We start from the raw sequence: 14,379 nt of genomic DNA on the forward strand, positions 1-14,379 counted from the left end.
GGGTTCCTAAAGCGACAACGTCACAGGGTGTGCTTACGTCAATCCGCAGTGCTAGCAGATCAGCAAATCACCAACCAAGCTGCCAAGTACGTACCGCCATGATCCGCGGGCCCGTCTTCAACCCCAGCCAGTACGTTCAATTAGCCAAATGTTAGGGGCGGAATACAACCTTGGATGCGATTTATCGATCCAGCTGGCCGGCAGCTCCTTTAGGCTATCAGATCGACAGCTGGGATGATGACCAGCAATGCTGAGCAATGTTTCCATATTTTGCGCAACAACCAAGTTCAATTCAGTACATACTCATACATTCCCGTGCCGTGCCTTAACTTCGGCTCGTCAACTTTTGGGGTTCCGCAGCTTGTTGTCATACTCTTCCAACAGCATAGCAAAAGCCTTCTGGACATGTTCCAACGTTCCGTGCTGGGCATTGGCCCAAGATGGTAGCGATGCGCGGTTGGCGGAACAGCCAGAGCCTTTACCTTTCGTGTCATCACGCTTTTCGGTCGAGTCTTTCTCATCGTCGTAGACGCCGATGATGTCCTCGTCGTCCACCATTGCATCTGTGCTGGTGTAGTTCTTCAAGCTCGCGACGATAGTTGATAGAATCAGGATGTAATCCTTCAAGATGATGTAGACAGAGCCTCTACGGATCTTGTTGCTCTCCTTCAGGGCTTCCATATCACCATGCTTGTAGAAGTTGAACAGATACCCATTCAGGGGCCCGTCCGTATCATGAGGGGCGATGGGCAAAGATGGAATGGCAGACTCCTCCATGAAGACCCCGGATCGAACATTGTTGCAGAGATCCTGGATGCTGGAAAATGTGTCATCGTGACCGGAAAGCGCCGCAAATGGCGATCGAAGGAAGCAAGGTGGAAGCTTGTATAGGCTCCCGTAGCCACCAGACTGCTCTGGCCCAACCGCGTGTCGAGTGTAAGGGAGTACTCGGTCAGGGACATCTTGTAAATGCATACAAGCGAAAGACGTGGCGTACGATGTGAACATGCTCAGGATATGCCCATTGTGCTCCTTTAAGATCTCCTCGGCACTTGTGGGCAGGTTCGGCAGCAGGACAGAAGGTGATACGTCCCCATGGCTGATGGACATCTTGACTGCATTCGTACACTGCACTCTCAAGAACAGATGGGCCATGACCAATGCGAGCTCTTCCAGAACTTTATCGCGCTTGGAATAGATGTTGGCACAGAGATTATGGAAATAGCCTCCTTTGAGCAGCGCGTGGAATGCGAAAGCAGCATTTTCGGTAAAGTACAGGTGCCCAACCAGACCGGCAAAGTTGATCGGTGCCCCCTTCTTCCATAGAAGACGTTCGCGTCGAAGGTACTCTATGGAGAAACGCAGGTGGTGTTGTACGAATAATTTCGACTCAGGGCCTCCAAGGAAGAGCTGATTATGTGTCAGTAGTGATTTCGTGATGCTGACTGCGTAGGCTGTGTTATCGGTGGCATGGAGCAGCCCAAGGACGCGAAGCACGAGCGTCGTTGAGAGGGCGAATTGGCCCCTTAGGTCAGGAAGTTTTGAAGACATCATCTCAAATGCTCGCTGTGGCTTGATGCCGGCAAATACCACGTTGCCCAACAAATCGAAGCCTCTGCGGCCAGCACGCCCTGATGCCTGTCGATAATTCAAGGCCGTGTGGAAAACCGAATCCCCCATGAAGACCACGGTCCTGCATGGCATGTTGATCCCAAGGGCCAACGTACCAGTGGCGATTACTACCCGCAGAAAACCTTTGCGAAACAGTATTTCAACACTGAGATATGTGAGCTCATGGCATTACCCATCACAGCGAGTACAGAAACTTACACTTGTCGATATTGACGGTTCATTCCGGCATGATGTACGCCGATTCCTCTCCTTAGGGCATCGATAAAAACACCGGTGTCTTTGAGAGGCTTCAGTAACTTCTCCAGCTCAGAGTTGCCCAACTTCGTCTTGTCGGCGAAACTGAACTCGTCCAAAGGTGCCGCGGGATCAAACGAACTCCAGCGACTAAGATTGATGCGGTCGAGTTCGCGGCGCCTCTGTTCTTCCAGGATTTTCGCAGGCTCCTTCTCTGTTCGAACCTTTGGCTTCTTCCTGCTTTCGTCGTGCTTGACAGCAGCTTTCTTGAGGGCTTTTGTTTGTTTCCACAATTTGTATTGGCGCATCTGCTCCTTCCATTCCGGGTTTGAACTCTTGTAGAGATCCTCGGAAGATTTCAGTTCTTTGAACACGTTGCCAAGGATTTGCTCGCACTCATAACGTTCATGGTTGAAGATGATTGCCGGTAGTCCATCGTGGCTGTGTAGATCACTCAGCAAAGGAAGCGCGATGGTGGGTGTTTGCTCGGGCTGTGTGCCTTCGTCTTGCTTGGAAGGGTCTTCACGCATTCGAGGCTGGGGTTGTGCTTTTAGGAGTTCTGAGCGTATTCCGTTGAAGCGCTCCCCATCAGTCGCCATCAAGTGGCCAAGCATGTGTTTAAGCCGCTTCTCCCATAAGACCACTTTGGCTTTAGAAATCAACCCCGTGAGTACACTGATGGGATTCAACGATTGGGAGTTCTTCACGTTTGCCTTGGCCATAGCCTTCCACAGAGCTAAGCAATCTTGTGGTTCCAAGTTGATGTCACCCAGTGCTTGATGGTCTCTGCGAAAGAATGGATTAGCTCGGACCATGCTAAAGTATCTGATATGAGTGTAGTCATATCATCTTAAAAGGACCTACCCTGGTTGCAATGCTGCTACTGGATGAATATGCCTAAATGCGGGTTCCTTGCCGGTATCATGAAGACCAGGGGGTTGGCAGATGGTCAACCGTCTTCAGCCCGGTAAATTTGAACGTCGTAGGCTTCGCATATATATATTTGCGGAGGTCTGAGTAGCGTGAGTCATGTTTGATCATGCATAGCGACCGGTCGTGTTGTTCCTGGGTTACTTTCAACCATTCGTGAAAGGTCTCCGGGTTGCCAACTGTGGCGGACAAGGCAATGATGGGACAAGGCGCCATAAGAATTAGCTGCTCCCATACAACCCCTTCCTCCGATTGCCCAATGCAGTGAACTTCATCAAATATGATGCGTCTCACTCTTCGCGACCAAGAGTTCTTCGTCCTGTTGTTCGCCGGCGATAGCAGCATGATCTGCAGGATATGAGGAACTGTCACCAAGATCTGGCAACCAGTGGGGTTGTTGACTCGGTAGTCTCGCGTGTGAATAGCCCAGACTGACCGACCGTTCGAGTGCTTATAGGACTTGGAGAAGCGAGCATGTATCTCGGCAGCGATTTGGTTGACAAGTGCTTTGGTTGGTGCCACATACACGATGACTCCATCATCGTCGACCTGCAGGACTTTCTTCATGGCGTAGAATGATATGAAGGTTTTGCCTGCAGAGGTCGGGGCTATCACAAGAAGGCTCTTTTCAGCATCAATTGCGTCCAATACGTCCCGCTGCCATGCGTCTGGGGAGAACGAAACTCGTTCATCTTTTCTAGAATCAAAGCTGCGCTCGAGATATGGGCCGCAGTACTGTAACTGAAACTCGACCGCAGCCAGAGGCAGACGCAAGTCTTCGAATTGATGTACTTTGAAGACCAAAGGACGTGATTTCTTCAACGATTCCGCCATAGGAATCTCTGGAAGACGCAGGAGTTTCGCCAAATTCTGCACAGCATCTGAAATCTGCATGGTGCATCCAGGCAATTGCGCAATGGTAGTGGAATGATGGTGGATCAGACCTGCAATCTGCATCCCTGTATTTTGTTAGTCAAGAAACGAGGTCATACAGGGTAGACATTGACGAGTGTCGCGACTCACCTGTAGCGTTCTGATTATGCGTAGGATTGCGTTGAACAAGTTCAGTCCACATTTGACATAGGATATTGCAAATGTACAGCAAGACTTCGGGCCCTACAACATCATAATCCTGCTTACGGAGGTTTCCAAGATATATCAACACCAGGCGATGCCGTCTGGTTAGAGACTTCTCCACATCAAAGTCCTCCCTCCATCTATCTGCCCAACCGGTCAGAACGGAGTCAGCCTTGGCCTGCTCTTTTCGTTCACAAATAGCATTTGCGGCGTCCAGTGCTCTCTGTGTTCCATTCGCTCGTGATGGCTTTTCCGTCTTCGATTTCTCTTTACTTTCTGCCTTGGCCTTCTTCGCAGTCGTCGGATGTGCCTTGGATGGTTTTGTTGGGCGATGGTCTTGTTGCACGACGATGGTCTCGGGGTTAATCGCTTTGCCAGTCGAGTTTGTAAGGCTTGCAGAGTAGTTCATAATATCATCCATAAGTATCTGGTTTCTTTTGTGAGCGAAGAACCGAAGCGGCTTTGGACCATGCTTATGCTCAAGGCTCGAGTTCGCATTGTGCCAGTGCAAAATCTCCTTGAAGACTTGGTTGGAGTTGTCACCAACGAATGCCGCATCTATGTCGAGATCAACAGCGGCTAGGTACTGGTCGATAATAGGGTGCGAGAAAGGTAGCATCGAATATTCAAGTGACGATGGAGCTGGTACAACGCTTTCCTCTTCAGAGACGCTTAAGACTGGCGGAAGATGGCGTAGTAGTTTTGCCTCTGTGGTATCTTCAATGACGCGTAGCAAAGTCCTCGTTTCCTGGACCAGTGTTTCTGGAAAGGCTCTCTTATTTCTGACGCCAGTGTAAACGCTGAGAAACACACGACCATCGAATAAGTCGAAGAGATCCCAAGTCCCCTGGAAGAGCCAAGATGTTGGACTGATACGCGCCAGGATGAATCTAATTTTGTGCAAGAAATCATCCAGTGATTCCGGCCTTTTTGAAAGGATAGCCTTACAAGGTCGTTCCGTGAGAGCCCAGTGACGCATACCCATCAGATGTAACGTCAGCAACGATTTCCATCTTAAGGCTATTTGAGGAGTCCTTGGACACCAATTGACAGATTGCGGCGGTAGAGATCTTCTCTCGTACACTGTACCCTTCAAGCTTTGCTTCCAGTTTCTCGTTCACTGGTGATGCTCCAGGGACACCGAGACCCTTGTGGTCTTCGAGTTTGATGTTGAACGCCGGGGTATCGCGATCTGTGGGTGAGATTACGCTTGCGAATATCTAGAGGAATTAGCGAAAGGGAGAAACATGAACAAGGGATGGACTTCTTACCTTGTTGTTTCGAATCTCCAAGTCATTGAGGAGAGCGATTTTGATATCCAACTTAAGGGCCTGGCATAACACGTGGACATAACGTGCGCGGGCCTGTAGGCCAGCGCCGTCGCCAATATCCCCGTCAAGGCCAAGAAAACAACGTACAGCATTTTCCTTGACGTATTCTCTAAATGCCGGGGCACCAGGACCGGAAAATTCGTATACGAAGGTCCTTTGTGGTTCATTGTCCGAGTCATCAGAGTGGTGTTGGAGGTGATGAAACAGTACTTGCGAGGCAAGCAGGTATTTGTTGGTGTTTTCCTCGGAGGTTCCGGGTGGGATGCTCATCTCCACGTATTTGCGAAAGAATACCAAGTGAAAGTTGCACCCTCGCAGACGCAGACGACGCAAGAATATCTCGACAGCATAGACAGCATGAAGTAGTTGAAATCCATCTTTGGAATACTCACCTGTAAAATCAACATTCGCTTGAGTCACACAATGGAGAAGGAGCGAGTTGGCATCGACAGCAAACAGCTCTTTGCCTGCGAAGTCTCCGATGAGATCAAGGCGATGAGGTGAGCACTTTCGATACCATCTAAGCAGCTCCCTGCTTGGCTGGGTATTTTTAGTAGCCATCACGATGACATGATGCCACCAATAATCAAACGAGATCGTTGAAGATGGCACTACCAATGATGCAGGGAAACAATTTCAAAAGAGGTAGTTGGGCCAGGGGAGTTGATCAAAGCAGATGAGATGTTAGAGGTATGGTACGGAGCCCAAACCCGCAGCTCATCTGCAAGTTGGCAACTGGTTCATAAATCTTTACGAATGCAGTTGCAAAAAGCGCAGTAGGAGGGCAGGGGACAATAATTATTGGCTGGAAAAGGCGATTGTGAGCTGAGCATGCCTTAGATTTCAAGGTGTCAACAATCATTTGTGAGGCAGTGCCTGGCATGTCCAATTTCTAGCGAGAGGCAGGCAAACAAGCAAGTACTCAAGCGGTAAACTGTAAATAAAGTAAGCTATCACTCTTTTTTCACCCTTCTACATTTGGTCGCCACATTCGGCATCATGGATTTAGATCGAACAATGTGGTGTTGCAGATTGACGAATATTGGAAGCTGGCACTACACCAGCAAGAAAACACGGATCTTCTGGATTCAAGTACTCATTGAAACAAAAACAAACTACACACGTAAGTGAGTAGAGCAGAACATCGTCGTGGCTATCTTTTCAGCCGATAAAACCCCTTGTCTTGTTCGCGCAGTGAAAAGGGGCACACGATAATGCCTGAGATAGGAACATGGCGACGGATTCAGAGTGGTTTGTGTGCCTAAGTGGTCATATACATTTGCAGCCGAGACGATATCAAGATAGAAAAGTCTGTATGTGTTACTGTGTGATGATGACTTCGATGATACAAACCTGGGTATGTATATAGAAAAGAGTGCCCAAGGTTGGTGACCTTGGTTCTGCACATGCTCTTAGAATGGCTTTGGTTTGAGTCACGTGACAGCGCGACTGCCTAAACGCGCGTTGCTACAGTTATCGGAGGTGGCCTTGGTCTTTGTTCTACACCAACCAGTAATTTATTAACCTTTGTAAATGTCAGAACCTCGGTTTCCATGATGTTTCGACTTGATAATCTACACCACAACTGTCTACCACCAAACCATGGCGAGCAAGTCAAATACCATTGAAATTTCGGATGATTTCACCACAGAATCCGAGCCAGAATCCGATTCTGCACTCGCCAACTCCAGCAATCCAACGGAGCTAGAAAAGCGAAAGCTTCAAGTTGAAATACTTGATAAAGTTGACTGGACGGATGATGAAGACGACGTTACGTTCGAGGCTTTTCAGAGGCGAAAACGACAGAAGTCAAAAGCCTCGCGCAAGTCCACGGGTAAGAGACCAGTAACAACCGCCGCAGCTCGCAAAGATCGAGGGAAGGGGAAATCACAGCGTAAAGGTGCCACCTCACCGGACCCGGAGGAGGATCTTCCGGAGAAGTCGTTGCCTCAGTACCTGCAATCTCGGAGACAAAACTTTGACCAGGACTATGAGGTCCTCAAGGAGGCGGGTTTGCGTCTGACACCCGATTATAGCGACCTGCAGTTCTCTGAAGATGAGAGGCTGGAAAAGCTAGAGGAGAAACCTCAGTTTGGCCCATTGAGCGGGGTACAGCCATGCCGGGACTACAAAGATATACAGATCAAGGGGACTCTGGGAGTGATTCCCGCCTCGATCGCACAATACCTGCGTGACTACCAGATCGAGGGAGTGGAGTTCCTACATGAGCTCTTCGTCTACCAAAAGGAGGCATCCTTGGCGACGATATGGGATTAGGGAAGACAGTGCAAGTCGCCGCATTCCTCACTGCGGCCTACGGCAAGACTGGTGACAAAAGGGACGCCAAGAGAATGCGCAAGTTTCGACGCGCGACCGAACGTTGGTATCCTCGTACCTGATTATTTGCCCTGGCTCCTTAACTCAGAATTGGAAGAACGAGTTGAATCGTTGGGGCTGGTGGAACACAGATCTCTATCATGGTACGGACAAAGAAGATGTTCTTGACAGTGCCCGAGCTGGCAGAATCGAGGTCATGATCACCACATATACGACGTACAAAAACAACCGCGACCAGGTCAATTCCGTGCCTTGGGATGTAGTGGTGGCCGATGAATGCCATTCGATCAAAAACGTCAAGGCTGAAGTGACTCGAGCAATGAATGAGGTCAATGCATTGTGTCGCATCGGCTTAACGGGCACCGCAATCCAGAATAGGTACGAAGAGCTCTGGACACTCCTCAACTGGACGAACCCTGGAGTCTTAGGCACCATGAGCGAATGGAAACATACCATTTGTAAGCCCCTCACTATCGGCCAGTCCCACGACGCGACGAAACAACAGTTGAGCACTGGCAGGAAAACTGCTAAAATGCTCAAGGAGAACCTTCTGCCTCGATTCTTCTTGCGACGCATGAAAAGCCTCATCGCCCACCAACTACCGAAGAAGAGTGACAAGGTTGTTTTCTGTCCATTGTCCGAAATCCAGCGGCAAGCTTATGAGAATCTGGTGACTAGCCCCCTAGTTGAGTTTGTGAAGACCGCTCACGAAGTCTGCGAGTGCGGTTCCGGTAACAAACGCGGATTCTGTTGTCACATGGTGAATGCCAACGGGGATACTTGGAAAGCATTGGTGTTTCCTATTGTCATGTCGCTGCAAAAACTATCGAATCATCTTACCTTGCTTATACCCCAACATACCGAAGCCAGCGCCAAGCAGACGCGTGACCTCAAGTACCTTCAAGCTGCGGTGCCTGACAACTGGCACAGTCTGTACAACAACCGCGACTCACTCCTCAGTCTGGCTGATCCGAAGTATTGCGGGAAATGGGTCGTTCTGAAGAAGTTGCTGGAGTTTTGGCATGGGAGTGGCAATAAAGTCCTCGTCTTTTCCCACAGTGTTAGATTGCTCAGGATCCTCCAGCACCTTTTCGGTAACACGGCGTACAGTGTCAGTTACCTTGACGGGTCCCTCAGTTACGAGGAACGCCAGCAAACAGTTGATGATTTCAACTCAGATCCGAACCAGTTTGTGTTTCTCATATCCACCAAGGCTGGAGGTGTCGGTCTCAACATTACTTCGGCCAATAAAGTGGTCATCATGGATCCTCACTGGAACCCGGCTTATGACTTGCAGGCCCAGGACCGTGCATATCGGATAGGGCAAGTTCGAGATGTCGATGTGTACCGACTGATCTCTGCAGGCACTATTGAAGAGATAACCTATGCGCGACAGATATACAAGCAACAGCAGGCAAACATCGGTTATAACGCATCGAATGAACGACGCTACTTCAAAGGTGTCCAGCAAGATAAGGAACGTAAGGGGAGATTTTCGGTCTCGGCAACTTGCTCGCCTTCCATGGCGATCAGATTGTGCTACGGGAGATTGTCAACAAAACCAATATAGCCGAGGCCAAGGCTGGCGTGAATCTGGTAGATATCGACATGGAAAAGGCGGTTGAGGACGATGATACCCAAACCATCAAGCAGGAAAAAGACGCCGACGACGGAAACGGAGGGTTGAGTCAATTGGCTGCCATGCTGACGAAAGACGAGAAGGCTAAGCGCCCCGTCTCCGCAATAGGGGCGAAGCCAAAACGAAAAAGCGATGCCATCCAGGCTATCCTCGCATCGGCTGGTGTCGAATACACCCACGAGAACTCGGAGGTTGTAGGGTCTTCGAAAATCGAAGATCGGCTGTCTCGGCAGGCACAGCTAGAGGGTAGCCAAGACACAGGTCCTATTGGCCGAGCCGTCTTTGACAACGACGATGAGGGTGCAGGCACCACGTCGACCAGTTTTCTTTACAACCCTCCTGAGGAAGTCATGCAGCGGCAGTTCTGTACGATGGCGAAGACGTTTGGTTTCCCCAATGCGACAGAATTTGCATTAACCGTTGAGAGTATGACGCAAGAAGAGCGGCGCAATTGCTTGGACACCTTCTATAAGAAACGCCTTGACTATCTCGAACGACCTGATAATGCGGAATCCGAGGACGATGAGGCAACCAACGGCTTCCTGGAAGATGCGAAAGCCAGAATGGAACAGAACAGGGCCGCGAGACGAGCTGGCCAGGGTCTCTGTTAAACGGTGACCCCGTTGACAAAGAGCAGGCAAAGATGCCGCCTGCTGGTGATGGCGCCCAAATCAAGGAGGCGACGCCTTCGGGGGCCTCAAATAGGGCATTGCCAACTACATCTACTTGGCTTTTGGATGATGATGATGATACGGACGAGTTATGATTTATGAATTCATGTTATGATACCCACACCTTAGGAGAGATAGGTTTTGCATGAGGAGCAGAAGGAAACCACTCCGCGAAGTGCCCAGATAATCTATGATACTCTAGATCGTGTCGTGTACTTTTAGACTGTTTGTGTACCAATGGTGCAAGAAGGTTGCTCTAATCGGTTTCTATGCTTAACAGTCTTCTGGTGTGTGATACGTGTTGTGGTCGTTTTATGTTGCACCCAGTAGCGTCATCACGAGAACGGTAACAAACAGTTTGCAAGCAATTACACGATTGCTGAAATTGGCGATAGTTATCGAAATGCGATTGATTTTCCCTTCTGATATTTGCCATGTCTCGGATGTTACGAAGTGAAAGTTGCGTGAACAGCCAGTGTAAGTAAAGCGGTTGAACACAAACGGCAGCTTCCCTCATTTTGCCTTTCGCGTTCTTCAACAGTCGCTTGGTCTTTCCATTTTCGTCCCTCATATTAAGCGGTCCATCCAGGTTGATCTGCGATCCTCAACCGGAATGGATGACTAAATGTATTAATCATTCAGCTATTGAAGCAGGTCGGTCTGCTGGTTCTACCACTTTGACGTTGGAGCACCCGGCCCCTGCCTTCAACTTGTCTTACCTTTTGGCAAGAACGCCTCCCGGGCAGCATTCCGCTGTCAACCTCGCACACAAGCACTTGGGACATTTCTGTCACCAATAATTATTAGTTCTTAAATCATCCAACCTCGCCGGCGTATTCAATCCTGCTTTTCTGTCCACTTGACAGCCTTCTCGTGCTCGTCCCTAGTGCCATACAGTGGCTCCCACACATATCCAGCCTCCTCAGCTCAGCCAGCCATTGATCGACAAAACGCCTTATATGCTGATCAGTTCCTCGCCGTCACTCACTCGTTCAACCCATACCTCTTTTAGCGTTACGCCATCCCGCATATCCCTTGGTAGAATCTCCCAAGACCCTCCCTACCCACCATGAAGCCGACACCTCTTCTGGCTCTTCCGATGAGCGCAGCTGCCATGATCCGCCCACAGCAAGCTTCGTCGCGCTGTTGCTTCAGTCTCATCAATAATGACACTATCGGAGGAATCCTTCGGGAAACCCAGACCGGCGATCTTGTGTTCGGCGGACCCTTCCAGCCAATAACGCTCTGCCTCGAGCAGTCCTCTGGGATCATCTCTGACACACGTGGGAATAGATGCTCCGTGGGAGAGCCTGGGCATCAATTCAAATGCCGTCCTGGTGCACCAGCTCCCTCGAAATTCAGATTGGAGCATAATTTGGACACCTCGAGCAAGTTGCTTACCTACGACGGTGGAAACGCTGCCTTCGTCGCCTGTTCGGCAGGATTCAGCCACGATGACGGCCATACAGTTTACTCCTCTTCGAAGGCGATGACCTCGAATTGCCAGGAGGTGGCCTTGATTGCAATAGATCAGACATCTGGGTGCTCTGCCCCTAATGTCCAACCAGCCCCGGCACCTACTGCCATAAGAACAACCAGGACAACGGTTGTTGGATTTACCAGCACCCCCAGCATGAAATCACACCAAGTACTAGGCTCTACGACCACAACTAGTTCTAGAGCTGCGGCAAATGCTACATTGGTTTCCAGCTCAGCAACAGCAACATCCGTGTCATCGAGTGTAGCCAATGCCACGACATTGGTGCCATCGAGCACGCCCAACACGTCTGCAGTTGCCTCCGCTTCATGTACGGTTGCAGATTCGGCACCATCGATTGCCCCCCATCAAGATCGGATTTCCCACACAAGACGGGATTTCTGATACATCAGCAAATGCTTCAATCACACCCACAGACAACACCGTATTCCAGTACCGGATACCAAGTTCCTTTGTCCCCGCCGCAGGGAAGTTGTGTGCCCTGCAATTCCGGCTCCCATTCTGTAGCACTTTGCCACCGGGCTATCCGTGCTTCAACTTCAGCGGCTCAGAGCAAGAGTTGCTTTCAGACTCGGGTATGGTCTTCGCTCTGACAGACGGCGCCGGGTCTGTTCCCTGGAACAACTCGGCGCTCCAGCAGGTCTATCCGGGAGAAACACCAATATTTGGCACTTTTGATTGCCACGCATTGCCGGCTGAGTATGGCGGAGACAGAAAGATCAGCTGGCTGGCTAGCAGCGTGAACCAGTTTGCTCTCTCCTTTCTGCAAGCTGGCGTGGGATCCGCCTCTGAGTACGCTAATGGTGTAGGAGCATGGATTGTTGCATGTTCGTGAGGGTCAGGGCGAGGCTGGTATTGTTCGGATGTATGATGAGCTGGTAGTTCAGGCGAGCTTTTTGGAGAAGTCAGACAATTGCTCTGCAACATGGTTTTGAGAGCACGCGCTTGGTAGTGCGTAATGAGATAATGGTAATAAAGGGGGCAGTAGTGGTGGACGATTACATATTCATGTACCTAATCTGATGAGTAATACAGACCTTGCAGTCCTGGTGCGACTAGTGTACACCGGATCAGTTCGCAGATAAGCAAGAGGCACGAGATTCTGTGTCGGCCGTATTCCGTTGTACGTGTATGTTCGCCCGACCATCCCCATCAATTTCTAATAACTAACGCCTACCCAGTAAAGCAGTGTATGTACATGTAGAGCGCCAGTCCACAGCCTTGAATGCACATTACCGAACGCGATTAGTACACGCTGCAATAATACAAGATCGATCGCATTTTACGACTCAAGAGCTCACGCAAAAGACGCAAGACAAATGGTGCCAGCCTGGTTGCATCACCAGTGTTTCCGCCCGGTTGCCAGACTAAGGATCGTGAGCGGGGCATCGGCATACACCCAGGCCATCAGGAGCAGGTACGTGGCGAGGATGCGGCAGGTCGAGAACAAGCCCGACGCCCGCTGCAGCGCGAAGCCGACGGCCACCATGAGCGCCCGCGCGCCGTAGCCCGGCTGCAGCCCCACGGCGGCGGTGCGGTGGCCGAAGACGACGGCGCCCACGGAGCTGGTCTCGAAGCCGACCTCCTCGGCCAGGCCGAAGAGGGCGTAGGCCGCCAGGTAGAGGCCCAGATACGCGACAATGAGGCGGCGCGCGACGATGGGTTTCTTGGTGGTGCGGCCGCCGCTCCGCCGTATGCGTCGGCGACAACAGCAGCAGCAGCAGCAGCAGCAGCGGAAGCTGACGCTGGGGAGAACAGGGTCACGAGAGACGTACACAGGGTCATGAGGGCCAGGCGCGGGAGCTGGGGCACGGATTGCCGCGGGATGGGACAGGTGGCGAGGAAGGTTCCCAGAATGCAGGCGAGGAAGATGGTCATGAGGTTGGAGAGCGGTAGCAGCCGCCTTCTGGCTCCTCGTCTCCTGCCGGACGGGCGCCGCGGCGGGCGACGCCGTAGTCCTCCACCGGGGTGCCATTGCCGCCACCGGCTCTGCCATCCAGCAGGGCTGCGGTCTCGGATTCCTCTAGGACTGTGTAGGGCGGTGGAGGGTCGTCATCATGGTAGACGGCTTCGGTTGAGGCTGGTGGTGCCTGCTGTGGCGCTCTTGAAGGCATGGCTTAGCAGCAGCACATTTCCAGGTCCGAAAAGGTTCCAAGGTTGCTAGACGGAAGGGGAAAGAAAGTGATTCTGATGATAGATCATGAGAGGCAACAGACGGTGAACCCTCTTTTCTTTGATTTCTTTTCTTCGGGCGAGAGAGAGACGCCGGACCAACTACATGTGGTTACTAGCAGCTGGTTCCATGCGTCAAACGGCTCACCTTCACTTTTGAGACGGAAAGCTTGGTAGGGAAGGCGCCCCGCTTTTCTCTTTGGCACGGGTCCCTTCCTCGAATAGGGCATCAGGTATCAGATTAACATGCGCCAGTATTATACAAGGAGATTGCCGACTCGGTTGTCCTACTCGGTCCTTGTCAGCAACCGACAACTACAATACGGCTCACGTTCAACTAACCAGGCCATGGGGGATCCATCGATGCGCAGGTTCTCACATAATATCTGCAACGATTGCCGAAAAGTCGCACTTGAGTATCATTGGACAACAAACCTACAGAAACCCAAGTGGTTGTGTTACCTGATTGGCGGGGTAATCTTAGTGACGGCAGTATTTCCAGGTCTGCACCCCGCAAACCGTTAGCGACCCCTGCCCCTAAAGTATGGCCCCATTCATTACCGTGCCGCTGTCAGACGATGCTTATTTCTGCTGCTATTCATGAATTACATGTCTTAACAATAATGATGTCAACAGGGCTCATGGTGAGATCCAAAGGGATGACTTGAAGTCAGCTAAGCCAGCAAAGTCCTTCTCTATCAGATCAGACCCAAGAGCAAATAGAGACTGTCCCCTGACTTCAGAATGCCAGGTGATAGATAGGGCAACAACGGACCCCAGAACGTTCGCAAGGTCGCATTCATTGCCCTCCCGATTCGCTCGGAAGCTCAACCCCCGAATCCTCCTCGGTGATAGTGG

General features: G+C 50.9%; 3 protein-coding genes across 3 annotated transcripts; 1 reads left to right on the forward strand and 2 right to left on the reverse strand.

The window, feature by feature from the left end:
* Positions 1-339: 339 nt before the first annotated feature.
* PG997_004845 (uncharacterized protein) lies at positions 340-5,765 on the reverse strand (the record flags this gene model as incomplete). The annotated part of the gene is made up of 6 exons (XM_066809160.1): positions 340-1,777; positions 1,831-2,691; positions 2,918-3,755; positions 3,820-4,763; positions 4,822-5,093; positions 5,145-5,765. The coding sequence occupies 6 exons, from the start codon at positions 5,763-5,765 to the stop codon at positions 340-342; spliced, it is 4,974 nt and encodes a 1,657-aa protein (XP_066672778.1).
* Positions 5,766-6,806: 1,041 nt separating this feature from the next.
* Positions 6,807-9,791, forward strand: PG997_004846 (uncharacterized protein; the record flags this gene model as incomplete). Its single annotated transcript, XM_066809161.1, has 4 exons — positions 6,807-7,395; positions 7,452-7,595; positions 7,673-9,022; positions 9,112-9,791. 4 exons carry the CDS (start codon positions 6,807-6,809, stop codon positions 9,789-9,791), a joined length of 2,763 nt encoding a protein of 920 aa, XP_066672779.1.
* Positions 9,792-12,688: 2,897 nt separating this feature from the next.
* PG997_004847 (uncharacterized protein) lies at positions 12,689-13,463 on the reverse strand (the record flags this gene model as incomplete). The annotated part of the gene is made up of 3 exons (XM_066809162.1): positions 12,689-13,034; positions 13,094-13,259; positions 13,280-13,463. 3 exons carry the CDS (start codon positions 13,461-13,463, stop codon positions 12,689-12,691), a joined length of 696 nt encoding a protein of 231 aa, XP_066672780.1.
* Positions 13,464-14,379: the final 916 nt, after the last annotated feature.

This window comes from Apiospora hydei, assembly GCF_038363865.1.
Source record: "Apiospora hydei strain CBS 114990 chromosome Unknown utg000004l_segment0_segment0, whole genome shotgun sequence".
Taxonomy (NCBI): Eukaryota; Fungi; Ascomycota; class Sordariomycetes; order Amphisphaeriales; family Apiosporaceae; genus Apiospora; species Apiospora hydei.